A 23,221-nucleotide genomic window follows, 5' to 3' on the forward strand; every position below is an offset into this window, starting at 1 on the left:
TGCCCAGAGACAAAGGTGGGGCCATACTAATACCAGGCCTGGAAGGTGTCTTTGTCATAATAGTATAATATATATGTCACAGGGAGAGACAAACGGGGGGGACCCTAAAGGCTAAGGGGGGAACCCTGGGACCGGAAGCCGGGGGAAGAACAGAAAAAGCAAAATTAAAAAAGCACTCACCTGCAGCGAGACCCGCGGTGAAGCAGGAGCACCAGAAGGAACCCGTGTGAGCCATCAGCCGTGCTTTCATACAGTTGCGGCCGGCCGGTGATGTCAGCAGCAATTACCGGCTGGCAGGGATAAAGAGGACGGCCCACAAAGAGGTGGGGAAATGGACGCCGGGGGAAACCCCAGCCGGTGGGGAACACAGGAGGCTTGGGGCAGAGCGAGCGGGACAGGAGATGGCGGTTCCCACCAGAGGAGGATCCGACGCCTCACGCGGTGAAGGCGGAGAGGCCAACGGCGGTAAAGGTAAACCCGTGCTCGGGGCCAGAGTTCTGGTGCGAAGAAGGGAGGACCAGGAAGGCCAAGGCTGGAGAGACCCCGAGCCCAGCAGCCACTGCGGAGAAGGAGGAGGCACTGATCTTCCCTCCAGTTTCCAACCAGGTGGAACGGTAGAGGGATTTGGGGAACCTGGAGGGACACCTCAGGGAGAGGGGCGTTACCAAGAAGGCCCAGAGGGAGAGCAGCATTACCAAGAAGGCCCAGAGAGAGGGCAGCAGTATTGACAAGACCCAGAGAGAGGGCTACATTCCTAGGAGCCCAGGGGGCAAAGGCAAGAGAGATTAGGGATAACCCTGAGGTCTCATGACCACGGGTAGAACTGGAGATAGCCTCAAGGAAAAAAAGGGGTGCTGGGAGGATAGGAGTGGGCCCTAGGGGCCAAGTGTGAGTACTGAGAGATACCTCGGGAGAAGTACGTACACACGGTGCTGGTGGAGGGTTTCTTTTTTGTAAAGTATTTTTGTGTTTCCCTGCATCTGGAGGGGTTGGGTAGAGAAGTAAACCAGGGAGAGCTGAACCTCAGGATTGGGAGGTGTCAACTGAGAACACCAGAGGCCTGAAAGCCTGGGAAACAGCATACATCCATCGTGCAAGGGAGTGGCCGCAGGACCAACAGTGGCCCACCAGGTTGGGTATAGGGTGAGGTAGAGGGGAGGTGGAGCCTTGCAGAAGACCACCAGAGAAGTAAGTGGCCCCAAGGTAGTCATAGCAATACCAAAGCACCTCCCCCACACTGTAGCAAGATTCAAAGTCGTGACAGGAGAGATAGGGGAGGACTGCATCACGAGTAAACACCTCCTTGAAGGGCCACCTGCGATGCCAAGGTGGACATAGGGGTACACCCGTAGCAAAGACGCTCGGGACAGGATGTTTGAGGCCCCGCTGGCACAATATAGTATGCATATAAATTATATTATTTAGTTGTTAGCACATTCCATAGATGTCAAAGCAGTTCCCTACATAGGATGTTACAATTATCCCCATTTTAAGAATGGATCACACAGCCAACTGGGAGGAGAGCTAGAAATAGAATTCAGGGGTGAAATACTAGTCTTACTGAAGTGAAATGGGAGTTCTACCACTGATTTCAGAGGGCCCAGGATTTCTATTTAGTTCTCTTAAATTAATTTACTGGACTACTGCATTCTGTTCAGATGTGCTTGATATTTAGACAGTCCATGAACTGAACGTCATCACCTTACTTCATAAAAGAAAGGATTTTTAATAGATGCCACTAAGGGTGTTGTTATACTTTACGTTTCAGATGTGTTAAGGACTCTTAAAAGTGGAGTGTCTGCATGTTAAGGCAGGAAAACATGATCTAAGTGTCAGAGGGTGACCACCTTTTCAAAATACAAAGGTGGGACATATGCCCACCTCCCCCTAGTGGCACAGTGGGAGCAGAGCTGAGCAGAGTGGAACAGGGGCAGATGTGGGCTGCCTGCTGTGGGCTCAGGGCTCCCTACCCTGCTGCCTTTCTCTTGGGAGTCCTGTGCCAGGTGTGTGCCCCCTGCCCATCCGGCAGCAGCAGGGTGACCCTACTGCTGGTCACCATTTTGGGACCAACATCCCAATGTCTTAGGACCAATGTCCCAGGGCCAGCACCCGTGGGGCCCAGAGTGAGGCACAGGCTGGCAAGGTCTGTGGAGCCGGGCCGGGCTGCACCAGAAAGGAGAGGGTGGAGCTGGCCTGGCTCCATGGAGCCCCTGCTGGCCAGGACCCTGTGCTCCTGCCACCCTGCTCTGGGCCCCACCAGCACTAGCCCCGGGACACTGGTGCAGGCCCCGTGCTCCCGCTGGCTCCCTGCCCACTCATACCCAGTGCTCCCTAGCCCCTCAGTACAGGCAGCGCTCAGCCCTGACCCCCTGCTCACCAGCAGGGAAGAAGCTGGTGCTGAGCGTGGGGTAAAGTGGCCCCTTGCCTGCCCCATGACCGGAGCTCCCTGGCGTAGGCACTCGCAGCCCACGCAAGGCTGTCTGGAGCAGGCACAGGCAGCCCCAGGCAGGCTGCAGGTGGCTGCAGTGTGGGGGGCTAGCCATGGGGCGGGTGAGGGGCCACTTTTCCCTGTGCTCAGCATCAGCTTGTAACCCGCCCCACTGCCAACCTGGCAGTGGGGTGGGTTACAAGATGGTGCTGAGTGTGGGGGGGAGAAAGCAGCCCCTCTCTGCCCCATGGCCAGCGCCCCATGCTTCAGCCCCTCGCAGCCTGCCTGGGGCTGCCTGTGCCTGCTCCAGACAGCCCCGTGCGGGCTGTGAGCACCTGCAGTGTGGGGCACCGGCCATGGGGAGGGCGAGGGGCCGCTTTTCTCTGCACAAGGAAGGAGCCCGGGGAGAAGCTGAGCACAGGGGGGAAGTGGCCCCTCCCCTGCCCCATGCCCGGTACCCCACACTGCAGGTGCTTGCAGCCCATGTGGGGCTGTCCGGAGTGAGCACAGGCAGCCTCACATGGGCTGCAAGCAGCTGCAGGGCACTGGGAGTGGGGGGGGAGGGGCTGCTTCCCTGCTTCTTCCCTGCCCCGGGGTGCTCCTCCCCCCCCCCCCACGCAGCCACATGCTCCCAGCCTAGAAACCAAGGCTGGGGCTTCCGGCTGCGGGGCGGGGCTGGGTGGCCCTGCTGTTATTGGAACCTGCTGGGCTTCCCCTGGGTCCTACTGCCCTTGTTTCCTGCTTTTCTGACAGGAACCAAGGGCAGATAAATATTAATTTTCTACACTTTTTAGGGGCCCTGCAGGCCAGATAGAATGGCCTCATGGGCCGGATCTGGCCCATGAGCCGTACTCTGCCCACCCCCGCTCTAAGGGCATGTCAAAACAGTGCATTGTTAGAGAGGATTTTGACCTTTAACATGAGACTGCTTACAGCACATGCTAACTTTAACACGGCCTAACATGCGTTAGAATTAGCACATGCTAATTATAATGTATAACTCCACTCTGATAAAAATAATATGTTCCCATTTATGTTTATATATGAGTGTATATCCTTATCTATATATCATCCATGAATTACTTTGATGAAAACATTATATACTTTAGAAAATTATAAACCTTACCTTTGGAAATATATTTTACTTGCAATGGAAAAAAGGTATCAAATAGAATTGCTTTTTATTAATAGTACATCTACATACATCTGACAATCTGTCATCTCATTATAATCTAATATCCCCAGGATATAAATATGTTCAAGTCTTGTCCTCTTGAAGCCAACAGGAGTTTCACCACTGACTTAATGGGGCCAAGATGTTGCCCATTGATTCTGGTGTCTGAAGGGACCTTTATGACCACCTAGTTTAATCTATTGCATGGCATAATTCACAGGATTTCACACCATGATGCCTGCAATGAGCTTAATAATTTGTGATTAAATGAGAGTGTATCTTTTCTAAAGACATCCAACCTTGACTGAATGATGGGAAATGTACCATGTTGTTAGCAAGCTCTTTTGATGATTAACTGTTTTTGCCATTAAAATTTTGCACCTTATTTCAAGTGTGAAATTTTGAAATTTAGCTTCCAATCACTGGATTTTGCTGTGCCATCATCTCATAGATCAAAGAGCTCTCTAGTAACTGGTATCTTCTAGGGTTGTGCGAAGCTTCAGTAGCCGATTCAATTTGGAGGAAATTTGGACTGATTCAGCGGACAAATCTCTGAATCCAAATCAAATTGGGAGACCCATTAAAAGGTCTGAATCAATTGAGAGAGATTTGGCGCTGATTCAGAGATTCAGCCATAGACTAAACAGGTAGCATTCCTCGATCACACTGGACACAGCTGCTTCCACCTGGTAAATCTGTTGTGGTGGACAGAGGGGGGAGGGAAAGGGTGTGGGGAGGAGCAGATCATTGCCCCCACAATGAGGGAGGGATTGGGGCTAGGGCTGGGGCTAGGACAAGCTGCCCAGCCACGGTGTGGGGGTACAGGACTTGTGGAGCGGGGCTCCTGCCACTTTGCACCACTGCATGCCACTAGTCCACGAGCTTCTCTTTTGGTGTCTCTTCTGGCGACTTTTGCTGCTGGTCCAGGAGGGTATGGGAGCGGGCATGTGCCCCCAGATCTGCGTGGGGTGAGGTGGGCTGGGCTGCGCTCCGGGAGGCTAGCCCCAGCTGCCCACTGCTGGGCTGTACTCTGCAAGGCAGGTGGAGCCAGGGCTGTACTCCAGGCAGCTAGCCCCAGCCGCAGCCCAGAGCACAGCCCTGGCCCCGCCCACCCTGTAGAACACAGTGGAGTAGGGGCTATGGGGGTCTGCAGCCACCCTAAAATTTCCCATAGCCCCTGCTGCCAGCCCTGCCTTGATCCAGGTGCATGCACCCTCCTTCATGCCCTGCTGCTGCTCGCCCAGCCGAAATGGGGTGGGGTGAAGCCACAGCTTGTCCAGGTGGCATGGGGAAGCTGAGCGGCTTCTGCCACTGCACACCGCTTGTTCAAAGCAGCAAAATGGCACCATCCTATGCCTCCCTGCCCTGGCTGGGCGAGCGGCGGGAGGGCATAGCCCCTGCTCCCAGTGCCTTCCACCACCCTTCCAGAGTGCATCCTGGACCAGCCTGCCCTGTGCAGATCCGAATTGGCCGAATCAAATTGGGACAGTGATTTGAATCACTGCATCAAATCACTGTCCCTCTGAATTGGCTGAATCTGAATCCAAAGCAAATACTTGCTGCTTTGCACAGGCCTAGTATCTTCTGCTCATGTTGGTAAATACAGACTGCAATACCAATACCAAATGTAGGGAAATGTGAATGTAAATGGGTAAATACCATGCTAAATCCTGAATGTGTCCTGCCAGATTTCAAGTTTTGAATTTAAATAGCTTAGGAAAATGTCACCATCCATGTACTAAAGATTATGTTTCTATACACTGTGTTTTAGGGACCACTTTCAAAGTGTAAGTATTGTGTCAATGCATCAAGCTATTAATGCAGTTCTATATTTGAATGGTCACAGAATTTCAACACAAATAAATTTAGCATACAGTGGAAAATTGGAAACATGTAAATAGAAAGAAGCTTGGTAAAAGCTTTTTTTTTAAAGCTGGATTAAATATCTTTAGGGTCAGCTACTAGTTTGCAGTGTAAAATTCTGCTAATAAAGAAATATCATTATGTTTTACATCTACAGGTTACAAAATAAGAAAAGCCACATTTTTCAGGTTTGGAGTGATTTCGATAATTTTCTCATGGGCATCGTAATATATAGTAATACTTAGTTTCACTGTTTTAATTCCACTTTTTTACAATCTGGGCTAGGAAGGATAAACAGTATCCTTTAAAACATAGCATTAAGACACCAAAATCAATCTATAGCTCCTTAAGAGATTTATTTTAGTTTCAATTTTCTGTTTAGGTGAAGGTCTTATACTTTTGGCAGCAAATAAAATATAAACTAGAGGGAGCTGTTGCTCACAAATAATTCTTTAAATCTCAGTTGATCCTTATATTCCTATATAAATTAGCCAGTTAGGTTTTTTTAAATAGAAATCCTATCAGTCTATTATTTAATTGGTTGTAAAGACAGATATGAAATGTATCATTTCATGGAAACAAACATATTGCAAACATATGAGAGGGAGGGAGGCAAATGTGAGATTAAACAAGGGAGTGAATGAGTTTGTTAAAACCAATGCAAAAATGGACTTACCTCAATTTCAAAGAAGCATAATGTATGCAGGAAATTAAAAATAATAAAACATTTCTGTATACAAATGATAAATCAGTCCACAGCTTTGTTCATGCTAGTAAATTAGTTCAGTAACTAGAGGAAAACTAACTAAACGTGCAGCAATATTGCTCATAGAAATAAATATTAAACAATGGCAGCTACTGGATAATCACCAAAGTGTTCACTATTGGACCAGTAAAAGCATAGCTGTAGTGTCAACTTTGTTTCTTCTATTTGCAAAATGAAATGCTGCATGAATATTAACAAGCTGCCACATAATCTAGTAACAGAAATCTCTAGCAGCCAATTGTATTGTTGTCACAAAAGATTCTGATAAATTTAAATAAAACATTAACATATTTTAGGGCTTACCTAGAATGAACACAGGTACCTTGTTATTCACCCCATGATTATTTTCTGCCTTCAATGGTAAGTGAAAACGAGTTTAATTGTCTGCCCCCAGTTTCCATTTATCCAGATCATAAAACTACTATAACATTTGTCTTAGTTGGCAGTCTCTTCTTGAGAAACAGCAAAAAATGGTGTAGTGCCCTGAGAGAGCTATGGAGTTAAGACTAGTTTCTTTATTTTTATGATTACTAAATTCACTTGCAATAAAATGATTCTCTCACAGCTTGCCCTCTGTACAATATAATTTGATAAAATAAAAAATATAGCAATGTGTGAATGTTTAACTAAAAAAAATGAAGATATTACTTAAAACATGTATCAATTCAAAATGAGCTATCACCATTGACTTCAAATAAAGCCAGTATTCCTGACAACGGCTATCAGGATAATGGCCATAATTTATTTGAATATTCCAATTTTTCTTCCTCTTTTTTGATGAAACCTAATGACTTTGGGCCAAATACCAATTGTCTGTGGATTTCAGGGTGCAAGGAGAACAACAAAAATCAAAATGAATCCCTTCTTTTTCTATAACATTGGCTGAGCTGGGAAAGTGGGCAAAATACAGCCTGTGGGCTAAATTCTGCCTGCCAACTGACTGGATCTGGCTTGTGATTGTATCTGGCCCATGGCTGCCCCCATGGTGCTTTGCATGGGGCTAAGCCCCACTCACTCGCACCTTGGGCAGCCCCCACCACACTCCTGCCTGTACCCACTGGCCCCGGCCCCAGCCAGTATACGCAGCTTCCCAGCGGGGCTGCTCCTAGTGTGGCTGCAGCCACCCGGTGCTGCTTGGCTCCCCCCAGGTCAAGCAGCTCCTCCTCCTCCTGCCCCTGCTGTGCCACTCCACACTGGGAAGAAGCTGCAGCTGAGCAGCTCCTGCCTCAGTGTGCAGGGCTCCTGCTCCTAGCTGTCTTCCATGCACTCCTCCTGCCCAGCATGATGAGAAGCCACCTGTATGTGGCCAAGTGGGTGGAAGGTGGCCAGGAGCTGGAGCTTGGAGACCCACACACTGGAGAAGGAGCTGCTGGGCTGCAGCTCCCTTCCCACTGCCAACCCAGGGTGGAGAAGAAGGGGCACAAGAAAGAGGAGCCATTGAAGGCAGAGGGAGCTGAGAAGCACCTGGTAGGTGCAGCCACGTGGGGAGCAGCCCCGCCAGAAAGCAGTGCATATTGCCAGGGCCGGGAGCCAGTGTGGGTGGGAGTGCAATGGGGGCTGGCCCAAGCAGGATTGAGTGGGGCTTAGCCTGATGAGGAGCAATTTGAGTGCAGCCATGGGCTAGATGCGCGGGGGGAGGGGGGAGGAGGGGCTGCACCGAATTGCCCAAGCAACCTCTGCTGCACATGCCCCCTGCCTTCTGCTCCCTCCCCTCATCCCTGGCCAGCTAGCCCCCACCACACAAATGTGCATACTCACCCTCTCACATACACCCCACACATCTCCCCCACCCTACACACAGTATACAAGAGTAAGACTTTATTTCGAGCCTCTATATGCAATTGCCTCTATATACACTATTCAAAAAAATATAAATCAGGACAAAAATATTTTTGTAATAAAATTAAAATATGTTAGAGGTTTGATTTTTAGTATATGGTTTGTTTTTTATTTATAACTTGTTAAAATGATATCTTCTAAACATTTTATGCGTGCGGCTCTTGACAGTTTACCTAAACTCATTAAGTGGCCCTCCAACTGAAATAATTGCCCACCCCCAACTTAAGACCTGATGTTGGTTCAGTGTTCTTCTGCCCTCTAAGACAGATAGGTTGCCTTAATCCTTTCCTTCTCTGAATGTACTGTTCAAAGAACATCTTTCCACCTGATAATCATGTCAACCAGCTAGGAGACCAAAGGAGAGGAAAGGTATTCTAGGAAAATAATTGCCTTGTCTCCAAAATTTCAAATAACTGATTCCTACTGTTATAGACTCATAACTTCAGGGATAAATTGTTGGAGTATTATCCAGAGACCATTAAGGGAAAAAGTATAAAAAGCAGCATGTTGGTGACCACTCAGCAGACAGATTTCACACGGGGCTGATCCTAGGCTAAGAAACAAACTCCAAAAAGAACTAAAGGTCATAATGAAACATTCACCACTTTTGGCTCCAAGAGAACATACAGTTCTTTTACTTCGTTTTTTCTAATATAAATACACAGCAGCATAGAAATGTAAGGGGGGAACCCCAAACACTCCCCTGCACACACAGTTCTTCCACTGGGGAGAGGATAAAAGAAAGGATGGACCACGCATAACAAGTTTCTTTTCTTTTCACATAACACACTAAAATAATGAGTTGTTAAAAGCAATAGAATAAAGAATATGAAATAAAATTCAGTGAATGAGGAATGTGCTCAAATCAGCACCAGAAACATAGCACCATTATTATAGAAACATTTTGCTACCCTGACAAAAGTACATGGGAGAGGCAAACACACCCAGCCAAAACATGCACTAACTGCATGTTTCAACTCTTGCTTAGGCCAAGTCAAAGCACTTGGCTTACAGACCAGAAGAGCCAGAATGCTTCTCAATACAGAATAAATGTATTAACTTACCTTCACATTTGCCAGCAATATACACATCAGGTAATGACTGTAATCTGAATGTAATAACCTGATTTGAGAATAAAATCAACTCCAGAGGAGAAGGCAGCATTCATTCTCTAGGCTTGTTCCCTGATGGTTAAAATTGTAGAATCTTTATGTATCTGAAAAAGCAAGCTCTGTTTTGGAGCACAGAACAGGGAAAAAAATATGGCCTTTATTTCCTTTCTTAAACCGTTCATGTCCATTCATCTTCACTCTGGATTTACCACTTCTCCTTTAAGAGCTTGCAGACAGATCAAACCTTTAACCCTGATCTGGAATTGGATCCTATTTTTGAAAACCCTACTTGTAAATAACAGCTTTGAAAGCTGCAATATACATAGGGTGGGATTTATTTCCCTTTCTGCATCTAAATGGCAGTTTTCTAGTTGTGTAAGTTAAGGTTACCATACAGATGGGTTTTCCCAGACATGTCCTATTTTTTGGACCCCTGTGCTGTGTCCGGGCAGGTTTTTTAAATAAAAGCAAAATGTCTGGATTTTCTGCAATCCTCGGCTGGCTATTTTTGCCTGAGAGCAAGGGGCAAAGTGATTGGCTGTTGGGAGTTACGTGCTCCCAGCGCAGGCTCCAGAAAGCCAGGTAGAGACAGAGAGGGAGAGCATGTGTGTGTATATGTGAGAGAGAGCGGGTGCATGCACAATGTGGGAACTGCTTTGGCAGCAGGGCTGGGGTGGGGCAGGGGTCTGCAGTTTGGGAGTCAGGGACACCAGCAGAGCTGGGGAGCAGGGGCTGCAGGTCCAGAGTCTGGGACACAGGCAGCGCTGGGGGGCAGGGGCTGTAGGTTGGGAGAGAGGGGCACCGACAGGGCAGGGAGGCAGGGACTGAGGGTCAAGAATGAGGGGCACCAGAGGGACGGGACAGGTGATGGTGGGTTGGGCATGCAGGGCACTGGCATCACCAGGGGGCTACAGGTCAGGAATAAGGGGCATCAACAGGGCTGGGGGGGGGGGCAGAGTACGGCTGTTTGGGAATGACGGGCGCTGGCAGGGCTGGGGTCAGTGGGTCTGGAGTGATGGGCAGCAGCAGGGCTGGGGGGGTGGCTTGTCAGTGAGGGGCAACAGAATGGGCAGGGGCAGGACACCAGCATGTAATTGCCCCCCCCCAGTGACAGGTGTCCTCTTTTTTGGACCTGAAAATATGGTAACCCTAGAAGTGGCATTGTTGCAGGTTGCAATTCCATCTGCCCTGCACTGTGGATGTGTAAGCCTGTGCATATAGACTGGGCATGTGCAGTAGACTCCGCACAGGCCAGATAGCTTCGAGACTACGTATGCATACCCATTTTGCACATGTATCTATCTAAATTCACAATGTAGCTCACCAGCATCCTAGAACTAATGGTGGTGGACTACAGCTGTCCTATATTTTAAACACAACAGCTGAGTAAGTAGAACCCTCATCTAGAAACCCAAAGACCTAAGTTCTAGGACCCCTTCCCCCAGAGAGGAGTTGAACCTGCATCACTCTGACTTGCTAACACACTAAACTAATCACCACACCACAGGTTAGGCATTACTGAGCATCCCCTGGGTGCATCTGCACAAGACACTTTAATGCAAATTAGACAATCTAAGTAGACACCGTCTACATGTGTGGAGCATTTAGGCTATTGTGCAGTTAGCTAGTACCTGCAAATTTGCTCAGAGGTAACCTAGGCATCAGGGGGCTCCAGTGGACAGGGAGCTCCCTGTCCCTGGTCCACGTGCTGCTCAGTTCCCAGCTCCCCCCAGGAGCCAGGAGCCAATCAATGCTGGGACTAGGGATCTCTTTGCCCCCTATCCTGGCTCCCACCTGCCCAGATTCCCAGCCCCTACCTGCCCCTGGAGCAGCCAGCTCCAAGCTGTGCAGAGCTGCTCCAGGGGGCAAGAGAGTTGGGAACCCAGGCAGGGCAGCCCAGCGAGTCTCATACCCTGCCTCACACCCGGGACAGTTCCCACCAAAACACCTGCAGGGCAAGGAAGCCCCACCTGGCAGGGGTGTAGCAGGGGCTGAGGAGTGGCCCCTGCTAGACTCCTGCAGGAGGAGACAGAGTGCAGAAAATGTACCCAGCAGGGCTTGGACAAGTGGTGCCATCCCAGCCTGCTGGCTGCAAGCCCCTCCCCTCCAAACAAACAAACAAACTTACCCAGCCAGGTCTGGGAGCACCACACCACCTGGCATGCTGAGAGAAGCTTCCAGGAAGCTTGGAACTCACCTGGCAGAGGCAGAGTTAGTAGCACTGTCTCTGAGGGAGCTTGGGGGGAGGGAGGGGAACTCACCTGACAGGGCCTCAGACAAGCTAGCACTTCCACAGCATGCCAAGAGGAGCTCTGGGGAAGAGAGCAGGAGCCACGCTCCTGGCCCAGGGAGCATGTGCCCTGAGGACCCATGCTGATTGGCCTGGAGGAAAACCCTGGGAAGTTTAAAGGGAGAAGGCCGAGCAGGGCTTGGCATTCAGCATGGGGAAAAAAGGGGATGCTGCAGCCAGACTGGGAGGAGGATTCTGCCACAGCAAAGACCTAGCTATCTGAACCCTCGAGGGATGCCAGGGAGACTGCCACCCCAAGTGAGGAATCAACCCGATCTGCTACCCGGATAAGTGAAGCCAGACAGCAGGGTGCTTACAGGTGGCCTACTGGCCAGGGAGACAGGGACACCAGGAGGAGTAGCAGCCCAGGAAGAGAGTAGTAAACCCTCAAGAAAGAGGGCAAGAGGGGATATTGAAGACAGCAAGCCTCGGAGGGTCCTGGATAGACCCAGGTGAAGAAGGGATTTGCCCAGAGGAACTGCGTAAAAAAGCCCACTGGCTCAGAGTAGCTGCAGACAGGGGAGCTGAAGCCCAGCATAGGTTCTAAAGTTTTTCTTTTGTGGTGTTATGTAGTAATCCCAAGATGGGGAAGTATCACAGGGGAGAGCCCAATCCCCTGCACACCTGAGTGCTGATTAATCAAGCTTGAGAGTCAACACCTGAGACCCAGTAGCATCTGAATGTGAACCCTGGGACTGGCAGGCAGAGACTCCATCGCCCCAGGACCCACTGATCCCACAGAGAAGGAAGACTGTGGCAATCAGGGTTGAGACAATTGAGGAGTGACCTGCCTAGAGTGCATGGCCACAACCTCTCGCGAAGCCCACAGCCAACCAGGCCAGAGAGAATCCAAGAACAGGCAACTTGCACTCAGTACCAACAGGAAGAGAGGACTTGTCACCCAAGAGGAAAAGGGCAGGGTGTAGGGGTGGTGGAACCCTGCGGAAGACTGACCTCACCTATACGACTATCACTAGAGATACCATCTAAAGTCCTGAAAACTAACCTAACATCAAAGATGTGGCAGGTGAGAGGGAGAGAGGACAAGGTAGAGGTCCCTGCAATTCCAACAGGTTGAAGAGAAGTGGGTAAATCTATCTACCCACAAGGGGGTTCACTGGCAGTTGTGTGTCCCTAGGGGCATGGGGCCAGGAGAGCTCTGCCCACTGCAGGGGCAGCTGTCTCCCTGCCCGGTGCACATCAGGTCCCCTCTCAATGTTCATTTTAAAGAAGCAACAGGCAGAGCTCTCCTGGCCCTGTACAGATTGGGACTGGCCCCATAACCCTTGCCAGCTCCAAGCAATATTTTACTGCACAGTAAGCCTTCCCTGGGAGCACATCAACACATGCTCCCTCTTGGGAGCAGATTTGTTCCTGCTCTGCTCTGTCCCCCTGCAGCAGTATTTTACTGTGCAGTAAGCTGAATGCAAACTAATAGCACATGTAGACACGCCCCCACCCCTGTAGTCTTTTACTGTGCAGTAAACCTAATGCAAATTAATAGCACATACAGGTGCGCCCCTACTCAGTCCTTTTGAAGCTGGCCACCAGAGAAGCCGATAGAGGGAGATATGTGAAGCCAAGAAGAGGACAAGCTACAGGGGATGTGGCTCAGTGAAAGAAAGCAAGCAGGCCATAGGTCCTAGGCTAGGCCACAACTCTGCTTTTTCTCCCAACATTATTAAATACAAGGGCTCATCTTTAAAAAGAGCACTGGAAAATGGCATGGCTACTAAGTAAACTGTGGTGTAGTGATTCAAGCAAAGTCAGAAAGAAGTAGATTCAACCTGTCTGGTTGAGGAAGGTTTAGAACCCAGTATCCAGCTTCCTGGGTGAGTAGCCTAAACACATAGTCATTAGGGCTAAAACATGGAAAGGCTCCCTTCCACTACCTTTTTTGGGTCTTATGCTCACGTACATATGTATGTAGCTGCATACCTGCCCTATCAGTATCCAGCCAACTGCACATGCTTAATACAGACATGCTGACATATCCCCATTACAGGGAAAACTGAATTATAACCTGGGCGTAAATGGCAAAAATATCATTTAGAAGCACAAAGGAAAATAGAATTCCCCCCACAGTTAAAATAGTATTTATCCTCTTTAAATTGATGGTATGGACAGATATAACAATTGTATCAATATCAAAGGATACATTTACAAGTTGTTAAGATGCAACTGCTATGAACCTGTAGCGTTACAAGTGTAGCAAAACCACACCAACTGTAACCTACTTCATTCATGGGAGTCTTAACTAACTTGTATTGCTCCAAGATCATACAGATGTAATAACTGCAGTAACAGTCTACAATGACACTGGATGATTCAATTAGCCTTTTTTGAAAATGCCATAATAGTGCATACTAAAATTAACACAATAATGTTGGAAGGGATAAAAAATGTCATTATTCAGCACTGGAGGAAACTTGCCTAGATGTACTTACAGGTGTTACATTAGACTGACCTAATTAGGGTTAGGTTGATCTAAATGCTCAATTGTACAGGTATACAAAGGGCTTAAATCACCCCAAAAATGGCATGCCCAATCTAAGTTAGTTCACTTGAGTAGGGGCACTAACTTAAAACAAGATTGGGTTAACCCAATCTAAGAAAGGGTTCTCTGGAACATCTGTAGGCAGTGGCAGCACATCTCTGGGGATGGGAAAGCCCAGCTACTCACTCCAGCCCCAAGCCTGTGCTATTCCCACCCCACTGGTCCTGACTGTGCTATTTTTAGCTCCCCATTGCCCCTGCCAAGCAAGCAACCGTTTCCTGCACTGTGGGCCTGCTAGCCCCTCCCCTCGACCCCACCTTGAGTTACTGACACTGAGCTCCCCACATGACTCCTGTGAGCAGCCAACAGCTGCATACACTGCTCCCTGTCTTCATGCATGGGTACATCTACATGTTACCCTACAGCAACAAGCAATGTGCTATGGCAATGTACAGTGCTCTACAGCAATGTACCAATCACGTGTCTACATGTGATCACCAGCTACATCGCTGTAGCGGTGCACTCCTATAGTGCACCACTATGGCGATGTAGCAGTGAAAGCATGGTGTAGTAACCACCTATACTGCACCATGCTTTAGTATTTCCAAAAGGAAGTACTAAAGCATGGCACCATAGCAATGTTACCATATGGTGACATGTAGACACACCCCATGAAGCTTAAAATAAGCCACATGAATGCAGAACTGGTGCGGCAAGCAACTATAATGCACCCTGGGAATATATATCCCATGTTTGTCTCCTCCCAAGTTTCTTGCACCTTACTCTGAAGCAGCTCATACCAGCCACCGTCAGAGACAGAATGCTGAATGGACCACTGGTGTGATTCAGTGTGTCCATTCCTATGTATCTATGTCACTGTTTACTGTCTATTTTAATATATTAAAACAAGTTTAATTTTAATAGTGTACATATAAAAAAATCCATCAAGAATCGGCAAATCCAAATTCTATTCCTGGCAGGTATCTATCTACCTGCAACTCCCTGACCTTTCAACTGCTCTTCACCTGCTGAATGGATCAGGTACCCCAAATGGGATGCCTGATTCCATTGTTCAGCTCCACAGTTATCACAGCAGTTACTGAATACAATTCTGTAAAATAGGTTATACACAGATAAAATTTGTGAATGACAGTATGTACAGCACTGATAATGTGAATATATTTGTATACAAATACAATCCAAACAGAAAAAATTGTGATAATACTTGTATATTAGTGAGAGAACTTGTAAACATTCATCTTCTTAGTGGTCCCACATCTGAAAAGTTGTTTTATCCCGCTGTTTTATTTTAAGTTATTCCAGTTAGACTGTAACACATTTTTCATCAAAACTGGCCATAGTTGAGACTAATATTTGGGTGTTAGTTTCATCGGTGTGTCATGCTATAAAAAACATGTTTGGGATAAAAACCTGGTCCTGCTCCACACATTGGGTGCATCCACACATGCAAGCATGTGCACTTGCAGCAGCTCAAATAGAAGCAGTGCAAATTTGAGGCGGGGCTTTTTGCCTCAGTGCACATGCTCGGACATGCACTTTGTGGTGGAGCAAATTGTGCCACTTGGGGCAAAATAACCCTGCTGGGCTCCTCCCGGATCTGCAGCCAGGGGGAGTTAGAGGCCAGGACCAGCACCTGTGCTGTCCCCAGCAATATAAAAAGCTGCTCTGTCCTGGCCCCAGCAGTACAAAAAGCTGCCTTGGCAAGTAGCTCAGCCAATTGGTACCTGGGGACACTACCCCTTGTCCCAGCTGGACTGAGAGTTCCCTGCACCCCCTACCCACTGCAGTGGTCGGGGGGGAGGGGCTGGGGGAGTGGGCGGGGCCAGCGGGTGTCCCCTCCCCTCCCCAGCCCCCCTGACTCCTTACTTACAGCACTGGAGCCCTGGTGCTGAACATGCGGCCTGGCAGGCCGTGCGTTTCAGCACCAGGGCGAGGAGCCAACCACAGAAATGGTCTGGCAGCCAGAGCATCTCCATGGAGGACCCAGCCTCCAGTTGCCTCAGGGCATGGTCCAGGATCGTGCCCTGCCCTGCCCTGCTTTTTTTAACTTTGTTTTTTTTTAGACCCCTGGATATCCAGAGGTCTATTTTTCTTGTGCGTGGAAGATTTTTTCATTCCTGCATGTGCCTCTTGCCCTGCCTCGAAGGAGTTTGAGATGGGGCAAGAGGCACATGTGTGTCCATCTGGATGCGCCCATTGGGGTCAATGATGCAGACAACAGGCCCCAACACTGCACTGCTCCCACCCCCTCTGTTTTTTTCACATAGATTCATAGATGTTAGGGGTTGGAAGGGACCTTACAAGATTATCAGGTCCAGGCCCCCTGCACTTGAGCAGGAAAGACTGCTGGGGTCAGATGACCCCAGCAAGGTGAGCATCAAGATCCTTTTTGAATATTGCCAGGGTGGGTGACTGTACCACCTGTAGGGGGAGCCTGTTCCAGACCCTCGGCACTCGACTTGTAAATAAGTTTTTCCTTATGTCCAATCTGAAGCCATCTTCAATTAGTTTGTGCCCATTTTTTCTTGTTTTCCCTTGGGGTGCCTTGGTGAACAAATGCTCCCCCAGGCCCTGATGTGTGCACCCCTAATATAGTCTGCCACCAAGTCCCCTCTGAGTCTTCTCTTCTCCAGGCTGAACAGTCCCAAGTCTTTCAGTCTCTCTCTTAGGACCTGCTCTCCAAGCCTCTAATCATGCATGTGGCCCTCCTTTGGACTCTCTTGAGCTTCTCCACATCCTTCCTGAAATATGGTGCCCTGAACTGGACACGGTACTCCAGCTGCAGTCTCACCAAGGCTGAGTAGAGCAGGAGGATGACATCCTTAGTCTTGCTCAAGATGCATCAGTAGAGGCATGCCAGTGTTTGATTAGCTCTGCCAGCTACGGCATCATGTTGACTCATGTTCATTCTGTGGTCTATCATGACACCCAGGTCTCTTTCAGTTGTGGTGCTCGCAAGCGTAACATCGCCCAGCCTGTAAGTGTGTTGCTGATTATTTCTTCCCAGATGGAACATTTTACATTTCTCCATATTAAACATCATCAGGTTAAGATCCACTCACCTTGCAAGCCTGTCCAGGTTGGCCTGTATTGCCAACCTGGTTGCTGGAGGATAATGCTCTCCTCAAGCAAAAGTGCCCTCAGGCCTGTTTTATATGTTCCCACACAGGGCTGCCTTTGAAAAGTATCTAGATGCTGCACTTGGTGCAGAATGCAGTGGCCCACCTTCTGACAGGGGTAGGTCACTCTAGCATCTGCACTGGCTCCCAGTAGCTTTCTGGGCATAGTTGAAAGTGCTGGTTTTGACCTATAAGGCCTTAAATGGCCTGGCCCCTACATACCTAAAGGACTGCCTTCTTCCTTACATTTCATCATGTTTCCTAAGGTCAGCCCAGGGCAACTTCCTGCATGTACCACAGTATGTCAAACCTGCTTGGTGAAAATGTGAAGGAGGTCATTCTTAAGAACAGCTCTTCAGCTCTGGCACTCCCTCCCTCTTGAGGCCCACCAAAGCAGAGGCAGGCATAACACGACCTGTGGGCCGGATCCGGCCTGCTAAACACTTTCATCTGGCCTGTGATGCCCACCAAATAATTGTACCCACCCAGCCCTTTCACCCATGACGGTGGGATCAAGGCACTCATGTATACGCACTCCACCTTGTGCCTCGGTTCCACCCTTGTGGGCGCCAGGGCTCAGCCCCACCAGCACACAGCTTCTGGGCAGGGCTGCTGCTGCCATTGCTGCAGCTGCCAGGGGACCTGCTCAGCTTCCCCGACATCCTGCTGCAGCTGGGTGGGAGTGGGGAGTGTGGGGCTGGGGCTGGCAGCAGCATGCAGCCTGCCCCCGGGGGGGTGGCAACATGGAGCTCAGGTGGGCAGAGTGTGGGTGTGAGGATGGGTGGGAGTTAGGGATGGGACTTCTAGTCTCAAGATGGTGACCAGGGCAACTGTCAAGGGGCAGGACTACCCATGCAGCCCTTGACAACTCACCAAAACTCATTAAGTGTCTCCTCAGCAGAAATTGCTTCCCCCTGCACCAAAGCCTGAGTCAGGACATCTTTTGGAAGGGGTGCAAGATTTTCCTATTTAGGCAGGTGTTTAGCAAATAAAGCTAGTCTGAGATGTTGTTTACGGGCCTCTATTTTATTTTAGTATTTTATTTTCCATGTTAAGTTGTTCTTTTCTCTAACTGTAAGTTACCCTGAGGCTTTGTTGGGAAGGGAGCCATATACATTGTATAAATAATAAATGAATACATGTAAACCATCTGCAGAGGTCCCAGAAAGGCCACTATGATTCCTGGAGAAATCCAGAATTAAGAAAATATCTAAACCAGGAGCAGGCAATAATTTTGGGCGGAGGGCTGCTTAAGAAGGTTTGGTGAGCTTTCAAGGACCGCATGTGTAGCCCCGCCCCTTGACAGTTGCCCTGCCACCTGGTTGCCATTTTGGGATTGGAAGTCCCACCCCTAACCCCTGACCTTTGCCACTAGGAGTCCTTCACCTTGCCCCCCCAAAATACTCCTTTGGAGGGGTTGACATCTTAGGACCAGAAAAAATACAAATCATACACTAAAAGTCAAACAGCTACTATAAAATATTTTCATTTTATTACAAAAAATAGTTTTGTCATGATTTGTGTTTGCATAGTATATATGGAAGTGATTGCACAATAACTCAAAAATAAATTCTTAGTCTTGTATATTGTGTGGGGGGGTGGTAGGGTGTGTGTGTTATGAGGGTGTGGTTGGAGGGGTGTGTGGAGGGAGGTTTGTGAGAGGGTAAGGCTGTGTGGGGGGCATAGGGTATGTGAGGGGTTGTGTATATGTAGGGGGTTCTCGGAGCAGGGTGTGGGTGTATGACATTTGTGGTGTGTGAAGGATGGTGGGGGGGTGAGGGACACCCCCCCCCCCATTCCCCTTATGGCACAGTAGCAGGCAGGGGCACTTGTGCCCGGCACTGATGCCTGGTGGGGCATGGCTCCAGCCAGCACTGCACATTGAGGCATGGGGCACAGCCCCCAGTAGACAGTCTCTATCACTGATGCTCTACCGTGAGCCCCTCCCCACCTGAGGCAGGCAGAGCTCCTGCCAGCATTCCTGCAAGCCCAGGCTCTGTGCTCCTGCCATTCTTGGCTGCGGGGCACTGGCACAGGTCCCATGCTCCTACTCACTGCCACTTGCCCCCTGCCTGCCACTCCTGCCCTTCTCCTGCCGCTTTCCAACTCCCCGCCCTCCACTCTGCTGTTCTAGCACCATGATCCAGCTGCTCCTGTGGTCCCAGTGCTGCAGCTGGGAGCCGTGTGATACAGGAATCCAGTGGGAGGGGGGAAGTGGGTAAATGGCTACAGCAGGCGGGCAGGAAGGGGCAGTGAGCAGGTGCACGGAGTGTAGTGACATGTGGGTGGGAGCATGGGGTCCACACCAGTGCACCGGGTCAGCATGGTGGGGCCCAGAACGGGGTGGCAGGAGCATGGGGCCCAGGCTGCCAGGGGCTCTATGGAGCCAGGCTGTGCTGCTCAGACAGGGAGAGGAGGGAGCCAACCTGGCTCCATAGAGACCCTGGCAGCTTGGGCCTCACGTTCCTTCCACCCCACTCTAGGCCCTGCTGGCGCTGGCCCTGAGCTCCTGCTTAGCTGTTTCTGCACTCCGCATGCCCACTTGCTGCCCCTTCCCTCCACCTGCCGCAGCCATTTCCCTGCTCCCCATCCCCACCCACTATGCTCCAGCATCACGTGGTTCTCAGCTGCAGTGCTGGGACCGCAGGAGCTGGCCCAGGCTAGCCTTGAGGACTGGGGAGATCACCCACGGTCCTCCCCTGCATCCCTCCCCACCTCCTCATCTGCATTTCTCTCAGTGCAGGGAGGCAGGAACAGCCCCAAGCCAGAAGCTTCCAGCAGCCCCTGCCAGGCAGAGGCTTCCGGCTGGGGCTCGGGGTGGAGCGGGGGGTGGAGCTGGGTGAGACTTGCTGCTGTGGCTGTTTAGTTCTGCCACCAGCTCCCCCTGGGTTCTACTGCCCCAGATTCCTGTCATCTTTGACAGGCAGTAAGGGGCAGATAAATATTAATTTTCTAAATGTTTTAGGGGCCCTGAAGACCAGGTGGAATGGCCTAGTGGGCCGGATTCAGCCCACAGGCCGTATGTTGCCTGCCCCTACTATATTGGAACAGAACAGAACCTGCTACTCCTGTGCGGCTGGGCACCTTTGGTGCCTGTCACTTTAAGAGGTTTCGGCAGGCCATGGAGCAGCAGCCAGCAGGTGCGATGTAGCCTAACGAAGCAGTCACATGACCATGGGAGGGCTCCTGGATTGGAGGATGGGGCTGAGCAGCCTCAATATAAACCCAGGCCCTAAAAGCTGAGTTTGTAGTTGTTGTAGGGATGCTGCTGGAGTAACATTGGCCAGCTGAAGAGCTGATGCTACCAGAGCACCTGATGGTTAAGGGTAGGAACTATGGGGATGGAGGGGGGGGTCCTAGTCCTGGGGAATGACCTAAAACTATACCCTGCTAGGGTTGGGTGGTATGGTGGGGCTACCTGTGGTGGAATGGTCCCCATGAAATGCTACATCAGTGCTTCCCTAGTGAAAGGCAAGTATGAGGTGCCATATAGCCCCCAGCCCCCATGACCAGAGAGGGGACAAGTGACGGGTGCAGCTGTGTCATCAGGCTTGGGACCCAAGGGACATAAGGCTGGGAGCCCCAGTGTGGTGGGTAGTGGGCCCAGTGAGGGTGTGTGAGAAGGCTGTGTAGAATAGGGTCTGTAGGCGCAGGCCTGAAGGGTTGTGGCATGGACTGGGCTTAGAGACTGAATGAACTGGGTTTGGAGGGGCCTGAGAAGGTGGACCTGTATGAGAAAGAAAGGGCAAGTGGCTCAATAACCTAACTAGAGAAACCCTTGACTAGTCAATGCTGGGGCCAGGACTAGGATGGTCAAAGGGTCAGAGTACCCACTGTGAGGATGCCCAGAGACAGGGGCCTGGGGTTCCAACATGCCTAGAAGTGAAGCCACTGCTGAGAGGGAGAAGGTTCAGGGAGCTTGGCAGCTCAGAATGAGGGTGGAGTAGACTGCCTGAGAAGGGGGTATCCAGTTGAGGTCCAAGTGCCAGACAGGTATAGAGTGAAGTCCATTGGGGGGCTGGAGCCATATAGTGATGTCGTCTGTGAGGCATGGGACACGGTATAAAGGGAAGTTTGGAGCCATATATTATGCCCTTGGCATTGGGCAGTAAATGTGCAGTCTCCTATTTTTATAAACAACTAATCGGCTGCATCAAAGGCAAGGCAGGTGGGCAGATTGCCCTAGACAGGTAGGTGGGCCAGTGATTAAACTGGCTGTGAGATGGCCCCATCATATCCTACTACTTGGTTTAATAAGAAGCTCTCATAAAAGTGTGCTCATCTATAATTTTACAGAAAAGAAATAATTGCTGGAATGCAACATTGTCACAGGATCCACATAAGTAATTTTATGGCTGTTTCTTGTCAACCATTCCAGAAGCTAATTGCTGCTTCTATTGTGGAAACTGTATGTAATGGTGAGAAGCTGCTCCACTGCAATGTTCTCTGCCACTTGACTGTATCTTTTAAATTACAAAGACCTGTGTGCCTATAGTTTAAGTACCTGTCTAGTAACTGGTACAGCTGATATCCATGGTCTTTCATAACTGCGTGTAGAAGAGAGGAAAGATGGGGTTTTCTGTCTCTGTTCAGGCCTGGTATGTTGTTCTCGTCTCTTCTCAGCCTGTTCTTTTTTCTGCTCCTGTCGTCTTAGGCATGCCTAAAGAACAAAACATATATTTTTCCTTCTGGATAACTTGCTACTTAATTTCAATTACAGAGCACCTGGACAAGATGATCTCATCTCAAAGTGTTCTGTATTCACGTTCTTCATAAGAATCACATGAAAAAGTATTAATCTGTTGAATAACTAAATCCACCACTGATGGGAATAATTAACTGCCCTGGTAATTCAGTAATCATGGTAAATGCAAACAGCAGCAGCAGCTCATCAGATTTACTCTGGGTGTGTGCATGTACTTCAGGATTTTATATAATGCCCATCATCACAGAATCAAAGTGCACTGAAACATGCATAGTGAGGTGTCCGATGGATTGTTATGGTGTTTCTTACTCTTCTCCCTTAATTTGATACAGAGACTTCTCTAGGGGAACAGAGTGTTTGGTTGTTTTGGGGTTTTTTTGTTTACTTGTTTTTTATTCACCACCCTGCTAGAAAATTATGGAAGAGTTTTCTTCAAGTAGGTAGGTCTTGCAATGTACCTGCAGAATAGTCAGATTAATCAATCTGATTTCACGGCCAAATCCTCTGAGCCCAGAACATTTTGTCACTGCACTGGTCTACCAGGATGGAATAGCTGCAGCCTTAAAGAAACCAGTTGCCCGAGGATTTCCTCAGATAAAAAGGAATCCCCAATAGTACAGGATTGGCACATTTGGGTTCTTACATGTACCACCTCCAACCTTTGGAACATGTGGCATGACTGGGATAAAGAATCAGACTGCCTCTTAACGCTGCTGATCCCCAGCTGCCAGAATGACTTGTGGAGTTGTGTGTTGGGACTTGGGGCTAGTGCCTGCCAGCCAAGAATTAGGGAACTGCAAGGTATCTTAAAAAGAAATATTGCTTTGGCCCTCCTAGCCTGCTTCAAGCACAAATTGGCCATTCTAAACCATGCATTATTGGAAGTGTGGTAGGTCGCAAAGCCACGTGACAAGCATTTTAACCATGAGTACACTGAGGATTGTTATAGTATCATATTTATGTAAATCCAAAGCAAGGTATCTTTCTCCTTAGTACTGTTGAATGAAGGAGGAGGGTAGATCATGCAGTGCTGGGGGGGAGCATGGAAGAGATTTTTCCAGTACTGTGCAAAACATGGGAGATTGTGCAGTATTGTGGGGAAGCACAGGGCAAATTGCACAGCGCTGGGGGACAGCATGGAAGAATTTGTGTGGTAAAGTGGGGAAGCCTGGGGGAATCGCAATGCAGGGTGAGGGAAGTACAGGGTAGATTGTAAAATGCTGGCAGAGTACACATGGGAGATCTTGCTGTGTGGAATGGGTAGTGTGCAGAGGACACCTCATACTCCCCATCCTGCACCAGAGGTCATGCAGCAGTAGGGGAGCTACTATGGCTCTGGCCCTGACCCAGGGCCAGGAAAGTGGCCAGGCCTGGAGCTGCCATCTCTACTGTTGCTGGCCTGGGCCA

General features: G+C 49.4%; 1 protein-coding gene across 1 annotated transcript in view; it reads right to left on the bottom strand.

The window, feature by feature from the left end:
- Nucleotides 1–23,221, bottom strand: part of MARCHF10 (membrane associated ring-CH-type finger 10) — a 116,172-nt gene that overhangs the window by 74,922 nt on the left and 18,029 nt on the right. Inside the window, exon 3 of the mRNA XM_059726839.1 lies at nucleotides 21,614–21,769. Coding sequence (XP_059582822.1) covers nucleotides 21,614–21,769 — 156 coding nt within the window. The remainder of the gene's footprint in view (nucleotides 1–21,613; nucleotides 21,770–23,221) is intronic.

Source organism: Alligator mississippiensis, chromosome 4, assembly GCF_030867095.1.
Source record: "Alligator mississippiensis isolate rAllMis1 chromosome 4, rAllMis1, whole genome shotgun sequence".
NCBI classification, from domain to species: Eukaryota; Metazoa; Chordata; order Crocodylia; family Alligatoridae; genus Alligator; species Alligator mississippiensis.